Raw genomic sequence first — 14731 nt, 5'->3', positions numbered from 1 at the left:
AATAGATGTGAACGCAAAGCCCTCAAAAATAATGCAGCCAAGGAAAAGAGTAGACAAAGACTTATTATCTGTTGCAGGTAAATATAGTCAGGTTTTTTGGGGGGAGGGCGTGGGGGGAGAAGAGTCACGACCGAGACAGCTCCACACTGCCATGCTCAGTAGCCCGAGTTCCCCGATTTTTAAAAAATTATTTTTATTATTTTTATTTTTTATGTGTGTGCATGTATTGCCTGCATGTAGGTAAGTGCACCTGTGTCGTGCAATGCTCGCGGAGGACAGAAGAGGCTGTCAGATCCCCTGGAACTGGAGTTAGGGACAGTTGTTAGAGAGACTAGCCTCCCAAGTGCCACGCCTGGTGGCACCCAATTAATTCTTAGCATTAGCCATATGTACCATTTTTGTGGCTCTCAAGTTACATCTCAAAAGTTTGCTAAGTAATCATTTTTTTCCCCTTTCTGTCTTTTGATGAGAAAGATAAGTGCCTTGGATGGAATCCTAATCTGATAAGGTAAAACCAGACTCCACTAGGGTTTCAAAAGGAATTTATCATTTACCTGTAAAGGGTGTTTCTGGTGAGATTCCTAGGAAATTGCTAGTTTTAAATTTGAGAGAAAGACCTTAAGCAGTTGTTGATTGGGCTAGAATTTTTCCTTTTCTGCTGGAAAAATACTTCAACCAGAGTCTGCAGTGAGGGGCTCCTTGCCTTTTCATATCCTCAAGATTTTCTGTGCTTTTCTGTACTGTCTCAGTATAGACAAGCACGCCAGGAGTGGGCGCATTCCTGAGTGTGCTTAAAGTTCAAGTTCAAGAAGGACGGGTGGGGACTAGAAAGATGCCTCACAAGAGCCAGGGCTGGAGTGATGGCTCAGTGGTTAAGAGCACTGACACTTGCAAAGGACCTAGGTTCGAATCCCAGCACCCACACGGCAGCTAACAGCCCTCCATAGCTGCAGTTCTAGGGGACTCCAATGCCTTCTTCTGACCTCTGTGGGCATTGCACAATATGGGTGCATTACGCACATGTAGCAATACACTCATAGGCATAAAAATAAATAGGTCAGGCGTGGTGGCACACGCCTTTAGTCACCAGCACTCGTGGTGGCACACGCCTTTAGTCCCAGGCAGATATCTGTGAGTTCAAGGCCAGCCTGGTTTACATAGTGAGTTCCAGGACAGCGGGGGCTACAGGGAGACCCTGTCTCAAAAAGACAAAAAAAAAATAAATAAAAAGTATTTTAAAAAGAAGTTAAGAGTTCTTGCTGCTTTTGCAGAAGACCAGAGTTCAGTTCCCAGCACCCACATCAGGCCACTTACAACCACCTGTAACTCCCACTCCAGGGGATCCGAAGTTCTCCTCTCCATGGATACCTGCACACATGTACACACACACACACACACACACACACACACACACACCTTAAAAAGAAGGGATGATGGGCACATTTTTGTTAGCATTTACTCAAGGTCATGGAGCACATGTTGGGAAGGCTAAAATGGCAAACAGGAATATTTTTGGATATGTTAAACTTGTCTTAAAGATGCCTGTCCTGACACCTTCCAGGCATGCTCATCTTTCTCCAAAAAGTTTTGGCTGAGAAAAGGAAAGAACACTTTGAAGATGTATTAATGTAGGACTTGCCCCTAATGGTGCCCACCTCACTTAGTGGCTAACTAACATCACCATTTTCCAGTTCAGGGTAGACTAACTTCCATCAATACACATCAAGCATCCATGGAACAGTGAACGGAGAGGATCTAAGCAAGCTGAGGCTGGGTCATGATTTCGCTCTTTCAAGAGAGGATAGACCGGGGACTGGGGAGATAGCGCAGTGGTTAAAGCTTCTGCTGGAAAGCATGAGGACTGAGTTTGGGTCTCCAGAAACCATGTAAATGCCAGCGAGGCATGGTGGCCTACCTGTAATTTCAGCTTCACAAGGCAGAGAAGGGATCCCCAGAGCAAGCTGGCAACTAAGACTAGATATACTGGTGAGTTCTGGATTTGTTGAGAGACCCTGCCTCAGTGAATAAGGTGGAGGATGATTCCTGATGTCAACTTCCGGCCTCCATATAAACATATGCAAGTTGAGGTATGTGCTTCCCATGGGAAAGCAGGGTCCCACAACATATGCCCATAACACATGCCAAAACATGCCTATATACAAGCATATCACATACACAGAGTGAGGGGGGATAGACTGGCTTATTTTGAAGCTGAGAAAAAGTTTCAAGACAGGGTCATTTTCTAACAGTTACATGACATACGTACATGAAAATATAATTAAGTCCATTATTTCAAACATTAATTAAAGGAGACTTTTAATTTACATTTTAAAAAGACATTTCATTTTATTCTGGAACTTTCTTTCACTAAAGCAACCCTGAAAACAGCAAAAATGGTAAGAATTGTCCTGTGAGGGAAAAGCAAAAATCTTCCTACGTACATTTTTTTCACATACACAAATGTCTGAAGAGATTTGACTGGGTCACACTTAGTCTAAGGATTTCATGAGCCCTAAAACAGTGTGATTATTGAAAGGTGGTGGCTATTGATTATACGGCATTGGTGTAAAGAGAGCAAAGATAATTTTATTGACTTTTCCTTAAAAGGAAAAGTCCTGTGCCTTCAAGGAAGAGGGGAAAAAACATGTTCGTCAGATTCTTAAGGGTCTTGACCAGCAGGAGAACAGCAGGGCAGTGACCTGGTTGCATCCTCCAGAGTTGCAGTTGTTCCTGGTTGGCTCTAACCTGCCTTCACCTGTCTGTGTGATTATCAACAGTTGAATGAAAACCCAGCAGCAAGCTGGGCGCAGATGTTTGCACCTGTTGTAGCAGGTTCTCCTGGAGGCTGAGGCAGGAGGATTGGTTGAGCTCAGGAGTTTGGGGTCAGTCTGGTGACATATTGAGTCCATCTTTCGAAAAATAAAACAAAAACATAGAGACAGAACCTGCCACAAGTGATACAGGAAAAGCTGGGTTCCTAGGATATGGTTTCTGAAATATGAGGAAGTTACTCTTTGAGTCACTTGGCAAAGCACAAACATTTGAAAAGACCTCTTGAAGCAGAAGTTATATGCTCAGAAGCAATCATGACTAGAGCAATCTTTGTAGCTGGAGTAGAGTTTCCCCAAGCATCTGTGAAGTGTTTAAGTGGCCAGTTGTCATTATGACAGTCCTACTGATCTTCAAAGAAAAGACTGCTCAACTGGCAGGTGATTCCCGACTCAAGGCAGATGGATGGGGCATAGAATCTAAAACCTATCAATCAAATGGGGGCGAGAATGGAGGAAATCAGCCGTGATAGTTACAATCATCCAAAAGGGAACTGAACCTGGGTCCTCGGTAGAGCAGCAAGTGCTCTTAAGAGTTGAGCCTTCTCTCCTGCTCCAAGGTGGTGATCAATTTAGTAACATTCCCTTTTTTGCCCTGCTTGGCTCTCAGGGCTGTGGAGGTTTCTACCACATTGGTTGAGGGCTGTGGCACAGGGGCTCCCCCAAGCAGGGTACGTTGCTTTCCAATAACTCTAAGGCTCTTTTAAACTGAGGATCTAAAAACATCTGATCATAACAGTTGGAGCCACCTAGGGATGAAAGGCTCCGCCTGACCCCAATGCACTAGGCAATGCTCACAGGCAATGAATGACTTGTTCCTTCTCTCCAGCCTCCTTTCTCTGGGATTCGGCTAGCTGTGACATTGACAACCCCCCTCTTGCCCTCCCACTGCTCCTGCAGTGCCTGAACTCCCTCTCCTCTCCCCATCCCACATCACCACAGCTGGCCCTTCCCATCCACATTTATAGCTTTCAAGTTCCAGTTTCTGCATGTTCACTTTTTCTTTGAGACAGGTTCCCCTATATGGACCAGGTCAGCCCTGATCTGGTGATCCTCCTGCCTCAGGCTCTCAAATTCTGGGATTACAGATATGCATCACCACACCATGCTCAGTTGGCCAGTTTTACTGAGGAGATAGTAGTTCTGTGGGCTGGGCCTGGAAGAGGTGATGCAATAATCCCAGTACCCAGGAGGTGGAGGTAGGAGAATTAAGAGTATAAGATCATCCTCAGCTACATAGTGAATTTGAGGCCAGCAAGCAGGGAGAAGGAGGAGGTGGAGGGGGAACAGGAAGGGGAAATTTTTTTTTGGTCTTTTTGAGACAGGGTCTCCCTGTAGCCCCAGCTGTTCTGGAACTCACTATGTAGACCAGGCTGGCCTCTAACTCACAGAGATCTGCCTGCCTCTGCCTCCTGAGTGTTGGGATTAAAGGTGTGCGCCAGCATACCCCGCCCAGGGAAAATGTTTTAAGCACAGATGTAGGCTATGGCAACTAGAGGTTTTCCCAGATAACCTTGGAAGCTGTGTAGGGCACTCACTCTCTAAAAGGAAAAACTTGGTTCTCTTCTAAGATGACTGTTGCACTGACTCTCACTTTCTTGCTGATGTGTCTATATGAGATTCTCCAGAAGGTTGCAGCTCCTGCTGGAGTCTGTGAATGAACCGAAGGCTACATCTTGTGAGTAAAGCAATCAGGAACCTGTTCAGTAGCAGCAGCTACAGTTACATATACTCAAGACTCGGTGCAAGCTCAGTGTGGTGGCTTGTATGTCTGTAATTCCAGCACTTGGCAGGTGGGGGCAGGAGAATAAGCAATCCAAGGGCATCCTTGGTTACATAGCAAGTTAGAGACCAATCTGAGCTACATTAAAACTGTGTACAGTAAGAATTAACAACATACTCAGGCAGTAGACTCCCGTCTCCCTCAGTCCCCTTCCCGGCCAGTATTCATGTCCAAAAGGAGGAGATGCAGGATCCCTTTCCGTCTCTCTGACACAATGCATACTGCCACCCAGAGAAATACAACTTGCAGCACCCTGCGCCCCCATGGGCTGGCCAGAATTGTTGAAGCATCATCCCTACCCCTGCCAAAAAACACCCCAATTCAACTCCCAGCACACCCCACGACAAGTGTGTACAACTCCCAAAGTTCCTCACCATAGTGTGGTTGGCCACAATCTCCAGAACTCCTTCTAAGTCCATAACTCCCAGTAATCTGTTCCCAGGAGGCCTCAAAGTAAGTCCCTACATGTATCACCCCCAAGTGCATCCTTCCCTACAAGGTCCTAGAGTAACTGTGGACCAGGAATTCAGTCGCCATGGGAAATGGGTCTTGCCAATTAAGAAAGTGTCCAGAAAGCTGAGCGTGGAATTCTATCTGCTGGGTAGCCTGTACCCGTAGGTGCCAAAGTGCAGAAATTCTTGATTGACAGTTTCCTGTAATTTTGTTTGTTTTTACTACACATGTTCTTGTGTGTTAAAATTTTATATATTTAGTACGGTGTGTCTCAGTATTGACCTGCCAGAGTTGGCTATTTAAAAATAGGTCTGTGTAGGAGCCAGAGAGATGACTCAGCAATTAGGAGCTGTTCTGCAAGAACTGGCTGTTCTTGCAGAAGACCTGGGTTCAAATCCCAGCACCCACATGGCATCTAACAACCATTGATAACTTCAGTTCCAGGGATCCAATGCTGTCTTCTGTCCTCCACGGGCACCGCACAACATGGGTGCACTTGTACACATCAGGGATAGCTCTCACAGACATAAATTAAAAATAAATAAATAATAAAGTATTAATAAAAATAAGCCTAGTTAGACCTGAATTTCAGATAACAGTGTGTTTTTTCTTTCTTTTTTGGAAATTTGAGTTTAAGATTTGGTATATTAAGTTTTTTCATACAATTATAGCAGAGTAAACATTTTCATATAAGTACTTTTCAGTGTAGCCTTGGCCTATAGTAGTCTTTCAAATTTAACTAAAAATGCAGAAAGCTGTTACATTTAAATTTCAGGTAAGCAATGAACACTTGTAGTATCTGTATGTACCATATTTAGCATATTTTAAATAATTTGTATCACATATAAGTAATTTAAACTATAAATGTTGGGACTGGAGAGATGGCTCAGTAGTTAAGAGCACTGACTGCTTTTGCACCCACAAGGAGGCTAACAACGGTCTGTAACTGTAGCTAACCCCCTTGCCCTTTAAGGACAATAGCACTCTGCTCACTAATAGTTAACAGGCTCCTGACACTTGGCTCACTAAGAGCTAACAGACTTCTTTGGACTTTGTTGATATGCAGGCTTGAGGAGGGGGCACTTTGCTCCCAGTATGCAGCGAAGACGACCAGTCAGTTGTCCTTGGGATGCAGGACAGGTATATCTGCCCCCCCCCCCTTCGTACTTCTGCCTATATCAAAGGAGGTCTGTGACTGGGTGAGCTGTGTTTGCTTTCTTCCTATTATGATGGGAAAATTTCTCTGTGTTTTTCACTGCTTGAGCGCTACATAGGCGTAAACTCTGTGTGGACTTAAAACTCTGAGCGTCCAGAAAAGTCTCTCAAGAGCGCAGTGAGAGTGCTCTTGAGCAGAAAAATACCAAGGGTCCCTGGTCTAATTTCAGTTTTTGGGAGTGGATGCTGTGGTGCGTTTCTACAGGTAATTTCGGTTTCAGGGTATCCGATGCCCTCTTCTGTCCTCTGGGGGTACTGCATGAAAGGTATAACACTCAAACACATAAATAAATAAATAGATGTTTAAAATGTAAATGTCTACAAAATATGTGCTAGATAGGGTTCCCAAATTTAGGAAATAAAAAAACAGAATAGTTTGGCATGGTTACAAATACCTGTAATTCTGAGTACCTGGGAGACTGAGGTAGGAGGATCATGTGATGGTTCTCAGGAGTTCCAGACCACCTTCTGCAACATAGAAAGACCCTCTTAAAACAAAACAAAATAACTATATTAGGTACTAAGAGTGAGTCTTATTGTAATTTTGTGCCAGTATATATTTAGAAGATGCATTGAATTCTAATACCAAGTCTGCTGTATGCTCCTATGGACGTTCCAATGGTATGTTTGGGACATGCACAAAAAATTATTCAAAAATATAAGCTGGGCATGGTATCACAGGCCTTTGATCCCAGAACTCAGGAGGCAGAGGCAGGCAGATCTCTGTGAGTTCGAGGCTAGCCTGGTCAACATAGCAAGTTCCAGGCCAGCTGGGGCTAGAGGGAGACCGTGTCTCAAAATGAATAAAAAATAAATAAATAAAATAAAACAAAAATATAATGTAGGGACTGGAGAGAGCCTGTTAAGAGCACTAGTTGCTCTTGCAAAAGACTTGGATTTGAATCCCAGCACCCATATCATCGCTCACAACTGTCCATAACTCCAGTTTTAGGGGACTTGACACAATCTTATGACCTCCTCGGGTACTGTATGACATGGGTGTACTTACATACATGCAGGCATAACACTCATACATATAATATAAATTCAAAATTTGAAATATATCACTTAGACCAAAATGGTTGTGCATGACTTAATCCTACTGTTCAGAGGCAGAGACAGGCAGATCTCTGAGTTCAAGACCAGCCTGGTCTGCATACAGAGTTCTAGACCAGCTAGGGCTAAATAAAAATATCTTTTATATGGGAGCTGAGAAAATGATTAAAGAAAGTTCCATAGCTCTGGATGGATCTGGGGATGGTTGGGACTGCTCAACATGGGAAGAGTACAGGGTGTGGGTTGAGGGAAGAGTTGAGGACCTTCTTCCTTGGGCCGAAAGCGAGCACTATATATACACCAGTCAGGTGGCTAATGAATGCCTGTGTATGGCAGATGTTCTAGGCTCTGAGGCTGGGACATCAGTGAGTGGACTGCATGGCTTTGGTTCATCAGGAGCCCACAGTTTGGCAGGCACAAACCAGTAAACAGAGCAGACATTTGTTAGAAGCGTAAGTGCCTAGGAAAAAATAAAACAGGACCTGAAAATAGAAAATCCCTGGAGCACAGGAAGGGCTGCCTTAATGGGGTGGTCAGGGCTGAGTTTTAAGTTGTCACCTGCTGGCTGCAGGTCTGTGGAGCGTTGCCTATGACTGTTCACTGTGAGACACAGCTGCAGGTGGGAAAACACAATGGAGGTGCCCAGGGCTTGTTATTCTCCTTACTGTAAATTAGACACTTGTAATGCCACAGGGTCATCTGGTTAATGTGCTTGATAGTTAAAACTGATCTGGGCCTTCAAGGCATCGATGGCTCCTTTATGCTTTTATAACTCTGTGAACCACTTGCAAAATGTCTCTTGAGAGAATGTTGACTTTATTTGCCCATAGAGTTATGATTAGCAATACCACCCATTGCAGGCTACCATAAGTCTAGATCCTTTGGGAGGCAACCTGGAGCCAGGAGGTTTCCAAACCATTTCTAAGCAGGAGAAACCTTTTCCCAAATGAAGTCTAACTCAAAACCCCAATTTCAAAAACAAGGCTTCTAAAAACTGAAGTACTGTGTGGCTCACAAGGATTAGGAATGGGATTCCTTTTTGAATGATGAAAACATTCTGGAATTAGATGGTGGGATGGGTGTGCAATATGGGAATATTCTAAAACCTCTGTCTTACTAGTTCCACAAGTCCAAGTCCAAAAGACTCCTGTGAGACTTGAGACAAACTCTGAGCTGTGAGCCCCTGTAAAACCAAAGAACAAGTTGTATACTTACAAAGTACAGTAACACAGAACAAATATTCCCATTCCAAAATGGAGAAATGGGGGCATAGAAAGGAGAGATGGGCCCAAAGGAAACTGAACCTCAGCAGGGCAGACATAAAATCCTGTAGCCCCATGTCCTGCATCTGGGATTTGTGGTGGCAGGATGTTACAGTGGCCTAGATCAGGGTCCTGCAGAAGCTCATTAGGGAAAGCTATGTCTCTGGCATGGTGGAGACCTAACATTCCAAGCTACAATAAAAGAGTTAATTCAGATAGGCCAGTCGGTCACTTGGCCAAAGAACCACTCTTTCGGAAGGCAGATCCGCTTTAAGTCATGCTAAAGAGATAGGGATATATAATCATCTCTTTAAAGAGACAATCTATGTTTTGTTCCCAGAATTCCTGACCCCTAACACAGTCACTACCAAGCCATCATGAGATTCTGCTGGGTCTGAGTAACTTTTTTTTCCTTCTTTCCATCATTTTTTCTTTTCTTTTCTTTTCTTTTCTTTTCTTTTCTTTCTTTCTTTCTTTCTTTCTTTCTATCCAGTGCCCTAAACTGTCAAGTGTTTCCAGTTTTCTTGAACACATCTCCCTACAGAAGCTCTCCCTGTTGATTCTTTGTGTCCATCTTGTGACTGAATACTGTCACCACTCAATAGTGGCATGCCAGGGAAAACGAGACCTCTCAATGTTGCCATCTCCAGGGCAGGCTGCAGCACATCAGTCCTGCTTTGCTTAAAATATTCTGAATTCTTATAGTGAGGAAAATGTTCAGAAAGATGTAATCAAGGGAGGCTGAAAAGAATGAAGGGTTAGAAAGAAGCCCCATGAGAGATGGCCCTTTCCAGGCTGTGGAACTGCACATTCTGTGTCCCAGGCTTCCTCTCTCAGTAATTCTCCCTGGACACTAGGCTGATTAGTTTGAAGAAATAGCTTGCATATGTGTGTGGGGTAGCTGGGGAGATGGCTCAGTGGATAAAGCACTTGCCACATAGCATGAGGACTACAGTTCAGATCTATAGCAGCCATGCACAAGTTAGGCAGGTGTGGTGGCTGCTTGCCATTCCAGCACTCCAGAGGCAGATACAGGGGATCCCAGGGCTACCTAGACTAGGCAGACTTGGCAAGCTCTGGGGTCAGGAAGAGACCCTACCTCAGTATATAAAGTGGGAGCAGTCAAGGAAGACACCTGAAGTCACCTTCTGGCTTCTGCATGGACATACACATGCATGCACATACTCAATGTGAACATGCATACATGCACACACACACCTCACATGTACACTCACACACATGAGCATGCATACATTCACACACCACATGTGCATGTGTGCTCACATATGTGAATATGCAGACACACACCACACCATGCACATGCATACATTCACACACATGTGAACACGCATTCATACACACACCACATATGTGCACTCACACACAGGTGAACATGAATACATGCACACATGTGCATGTGCACTCATGCATGTGTTCACATGCATACACATGTGAACATGCACACATGCATATATAAATGCACTGCACACATGCATGTACACTCATGCACATGTGAACATGCATACAAGCACACACACACCATAAAAACACACACATGAAAGAGGAAGGAAGGAAGGAAGGAAGGAAGGAAGGAAGGAAGGAAGGAAAGAGAATCAATAAGTAAAATGTTAGGAGAAAGTGAAAGTGGAAGTGGTTTTAGTAAAGAAGGATTTGGGTATGAAGATTAAGATGACTGGATGTTTCCAGAATGAAAAAGAAAACGAGCATGTTTATGAAACTTCTGAGGATCTGGGTATTCTACTTTGAGTAAAAGGTTAGACTTGGAGATGATATAAATTATCTTAATAATTGTAAAGTCAAAGTTCAATTATAACTTCCACTGAATTAATAGAGCCATTGATCTATTCTTATTAACAATTATAAGGGCCGGCAAAAACAAATTATATGTCTAATCAAAGTTTATTTAAGAACACTGGGTTTTTGCTCAAGCTTTGTCTACATATTATGCAATAGTTAAAGTCCCAGACTGGTGTAACTGACCAATACATATTTAATAACTATACTCAGAGGCATATACTACCATGTTCAGAGGGATTTAAAAAGACAATATTTTCCCCTTGCCTTCCAATGTCAACTAAATCTCCATGGACTATGAGGTATCTTCTGAAATTTCCTGTAACTCTGGTGACTCATCTGTCCTTATTCAAGGAGGCTCTACCAGGTGGACTCAAACCAGAATCCAATTCAAAGATGAGGGTCAACACAGAGGAAAATAATTTCTCAAAGCTTCCAAGGGAAAGCTAAGTAAGGCTTTTGATTTATCCTCATGTAGCTACAAAATCTGGTAAAAGGAATGTTAAAGGAGCCAGAGGCTCCTCCCAAGCCCAAGGGACCTCTGAGAACAAAATCCTCAATTGACCTTGACAGTTAAAAGAAATTGGTTAATTTCATCAACCACACGGTCGAAAATTAAAATTTACCTTGCTACTTTTCTTAAAGTGGTGTTGGTGATTTTTTTATGAACTCTGTCCTATAACAGAATCAGTCTCAAATAGTTCTCAATCTAGTGCTGGCCCGCCACCTATTTCTCATTTCCTCTTTGGGCCCTTGTTTAATTGAGCTGACATGGGTCCTGCATTCAACACCACCACTGCCACAGGTTTTAAGTTTTTAATGTTTTTATTTGATGTGTATGAGTGTTTTGCCTACATGTAAGTGCACCTGTGATGTGCAATGCTCTAGGAGGTCAGAAGGGGGCCATTTTGTGTCATTTGAGAACAACTCCCAAACTTTATTTCATTTCAGATGCTGTGTATAATTCCAAAAGTTAAGTACCATTTTCTAAAAACCAAAATCCCTTTATTAAAGTTAAAAGCAAATCAGCAGGGCTGGATAGATCACTCAGTGAATATGAGCACTGGCTGCTCTTGCAGAGGACCAGCATCCACATCATGGCTTAGATGTCTGTAACTGCAGTACCAGGGGCTCTGATGCCCTCTTCTGGCCTCTGTGGGCACTAAACATGCACATTGTAGACATACAAACATGCAGGCAAATATTCACATGCATAAAATAAAAATAAATAAATCTTTTGAAAAATCAACAATAACTCCTTTATATCAATGATGATTATTTCAGCCTATAGCAACTTACTTCATTTAAAATATTTGATCATTTTAAAAAACATAATATAATAAAAGTCCACATTTTGTAATTGATAGATAATTCTTTTTAATATGTGCTTTATTGAGATATAATTCACATGGAATACATTTCATTCAATTGAAGTGCAGTTTTCCAGGTGTGGCAGCACACCTGTAATCTCAACACTCAGGAGGCTGAGGCAGGATTCTATGGTTTTCTGATCAGCCTGAGCTACATAGCAAGTACCAAGGCTACATGGAAAGACGTTGCTCAAAAAAAGACACGTGAAAGGAGCTGACAGTGTAGTGGTGTTTAGTACATTCATGGAAACTGGCAGCCATAACCAAGCGAATTTTAGAATTTCGTCAGAAGCACTGTTTCCTTAGGTCTTCACTCCCAACCTCCGATCTCCCATCCCCGAGTCCTGGGAAACCTCTAGCCTCAGATATATCTCCATGGGTTTGTGTCTTCAGGGTATTTCAAATAAATGGAATATTACAGTACAAGGTTTTCTTTGGCTTCCTTAACTCAGCATGTTTTCAAGGTTCATCCATATTGTAGAACACAGGAAACAGTATCATTTTCCTTCTTATTGCAAATAAAGTTCTGCTGATGGATGTGCCACGCTGAACATTCATCAACTATCAGCATTTAGATGATTTCCACTTTTTACCTTATGATTAAAGCTTCCCCGAAGATTCATTTGCACTTTTGGTGGATGTGTTTTCCTTTTTCTTGGGTATATACCTAAGAATGAGATTGCCAAGTCACATGGTAACTGCCAAAAAGGTCTGCGGTTGTAGCTCGGCGGTAGAGTACTTGCCCCCCCTGAAAGATGCCCTAGGTTCAATCCAAAGCACTGCCCAAATAAAGGAAATCTAGGACCTGTCTGTTGAATTTGCATTTTACTTTCATGGCAGTGAGTGGCGGTTTCAAATTCTCACATCCTCACCAATTCCTGTCATCGTCGTCATTGTCGTCGTCCTCCTCCTCCTCCTCCTGCTTTTTCCTCCCCCCTCCCCCTCCTCCTCATCCCATCAGCTTTTACAAACCTTCTTTTTAAAAATAATTTTTACATTATTTTGTGTGTGCATATGATGTGTGAGTACAAATGGTGCATGTGCGTGTGCACATGTGTGTATGGATGTGCATGTGTGAACATGTGTGTGCACGTACACCATGGTGGACAGGTGGTAGTCAGAGGACAACTTTGTGGAGTCAGTTGTCTCTTTCTACCATGTGGGTCCTGTGGATTGAACTCAAGCTATCAGACTTGTTGGCAAATACCTGATGAGCCACTTTGCCACCCACCCAACCAGTTCAGATACTCTGAGCTGTGAAGAGAACAGTCAGTGACATCTATATGCCCACCACCTCCACACAACAGTTTTTCTGTGTATCTCACCTCACTCGTGATCTGTCTGTTAAGTACATTTTAATCCATGCAAAACCAGTGAGCTGCCCAGTGTAGTGCCCCCTGCCTTTAATCCCAGCACTTGGGAGGGAGATGCAGGCAATCTCTATGAGATCCAGGCCAGCCTGGTCTGCATCAGTGACATCTATATGCCCACCACCTCCACACAACAGTTTTTCTGTGTATCTCACCTCACTCGTGATCTGTCTGTTAAGTACATTTTAATCCATGCAAAACCAGTGAGCTGCCCAGTGTAGTGCCCCCTGCCTTTAATCCCAGCACTTGGGAGGGAGATGCAGGCAATCTCTATGAGATCCAGGCCAGCCTGGTCTGCATAGTGAGTTTTAGGTCAGCTGGGGCTACAGGGAGACCTTGTCTCAAAAAAAAATACAAAAACAAACAGAAGCAGTGAACCAAAACCTTGTGGTCCTGCTGTCTTCCTTGAGGACTAGATCAGTGGGTTTTGTGCTACAGACCCAGGGTGACACCTGTTCCAGATCACCTCATTCTGCCTTCCCCACTGAGTTTGGTGTCCTCACCTGACCTGGGCAGGTGTGTTCCGCTTAGGCTTCAGCAAGATGAGGTAGCACTTGGGGATGAAGATGCCACCCAGAAGCCCGGCAGTGGAGGCCAGGATAGAGAAGATCTCCACAGCCACAGTGGATTTGCCCCGGGCACTGTGCTACAGGGGCAGGAAGGCCATCCAGACGCTGCAGAAGAGCAGCATGCTGAGGGTGAGGTACTTAGTCTCGTTGTAGACATCTGGCAGACCCCTGGCCAGGAAAGCCACAGAGAAAGTGCCCCCTGCCAGGAGGCCCAGGTAGCCCAGCACACAGGAGAAGGCGGTACCAGAACCTTCCTGGCACTGGATGACAATGTGGCTGGGCTCTGAGACCATATCCCTGTCTGGGAATGGTGGGGAAGTGGCCAGCCAGACCCCACAGAGAACAACCTGCATTAAGGAAGCAGCCAGGACCACTGAGCTAGAGGCACCGGGGCTCAGGCACACCTGGACCCTGTCCCCTGGCCTGGTAACCCTGAAGGCCAGGACCACTGTGAGGGTCTTGGCCAGAACAGAGGAGACAGCCAGGGTGAACACCATGGCAAACGTGGTCTGGCGGAGGAGGCAGGTGGTGGCAGAGGGTCGACTGAGGAAGAGCAAGGGACAGAGGGCACAGAGGAAAAGGGAGGTCAGGAGCACGTAGCTGAGGGCTCGGTTGTTGGCCTTCACCACAGGCGTGTCGCGGTGCTTCAGGAACACTCCGAGGACCAGCGCAGCCAGACCAGCCAGGAAGATGGCCACGAGAGTGAGTACCAGTCCCAGGGGTTCATCAAAGGCCAGGAAGATCTCTGTCCTGGGCAGGCAGCGGTCTCTGCTGTGGCTCGAGTACTGTTCCTTGGGGCACAGGAGACAGCTCTTCATGTCTGTGGGAGACACAAATACCATGTTCATAACCTGATGGTCACATCAATAGCTCTGAAGGAAGACACACCAAGCATCAAGTGCTCTGACAAGCTCACCATTAATGTATTTATGAATTATTTGTAGTGACAGGGCTGGAATGAGTGACATTAAAAGCCCAAAGAAAAAGTTTTTACACATTATTTATTTTTA

The 14731-nt window shown here is 44.3% G+C and overlaps 1 protein-coding gene across 1 annotated transcript in view; it reads right to left on the bottom strand.

Moving 5' to 3' along the window:
- Positions 1-13564: 13564 nt before the first annotated feature.
- LOC103725517 (vomeronasal type-2 receptor 26) overlaps positions 13565-14731 on the bottom strand; it is a 25671-nt gene continuing 24504 nt past the window's right edge. The window contains 1 exon segment of the mRNA XM_017795514.1: positions 13565-14541. Within this exon segment, the coding sequence (XP_017651003.1) occupies positions 13565-14541 (977 nt within the window).

This window comes from Nannospalax galili, unplaced genomic scaffold, assembly GCF_000622305.1.
Source record: "Nannospalax galili isolate Female #2095 unplaced genomic scaffold, S.galili_v1.0 scaffold649, whole genome shotgun sequence".
Lineage (NCBI taxonomy): Eukaryota > Metazoa > Chordata > Mammalia > Rodentia > Spalacidae > Nannospalax > Nannospalax galili.
The sequence above is the reverse complement of the archived record's forward strand: the minus strand, read 5'-3'. Positions and strand labels throughout refer to the sequence as shown.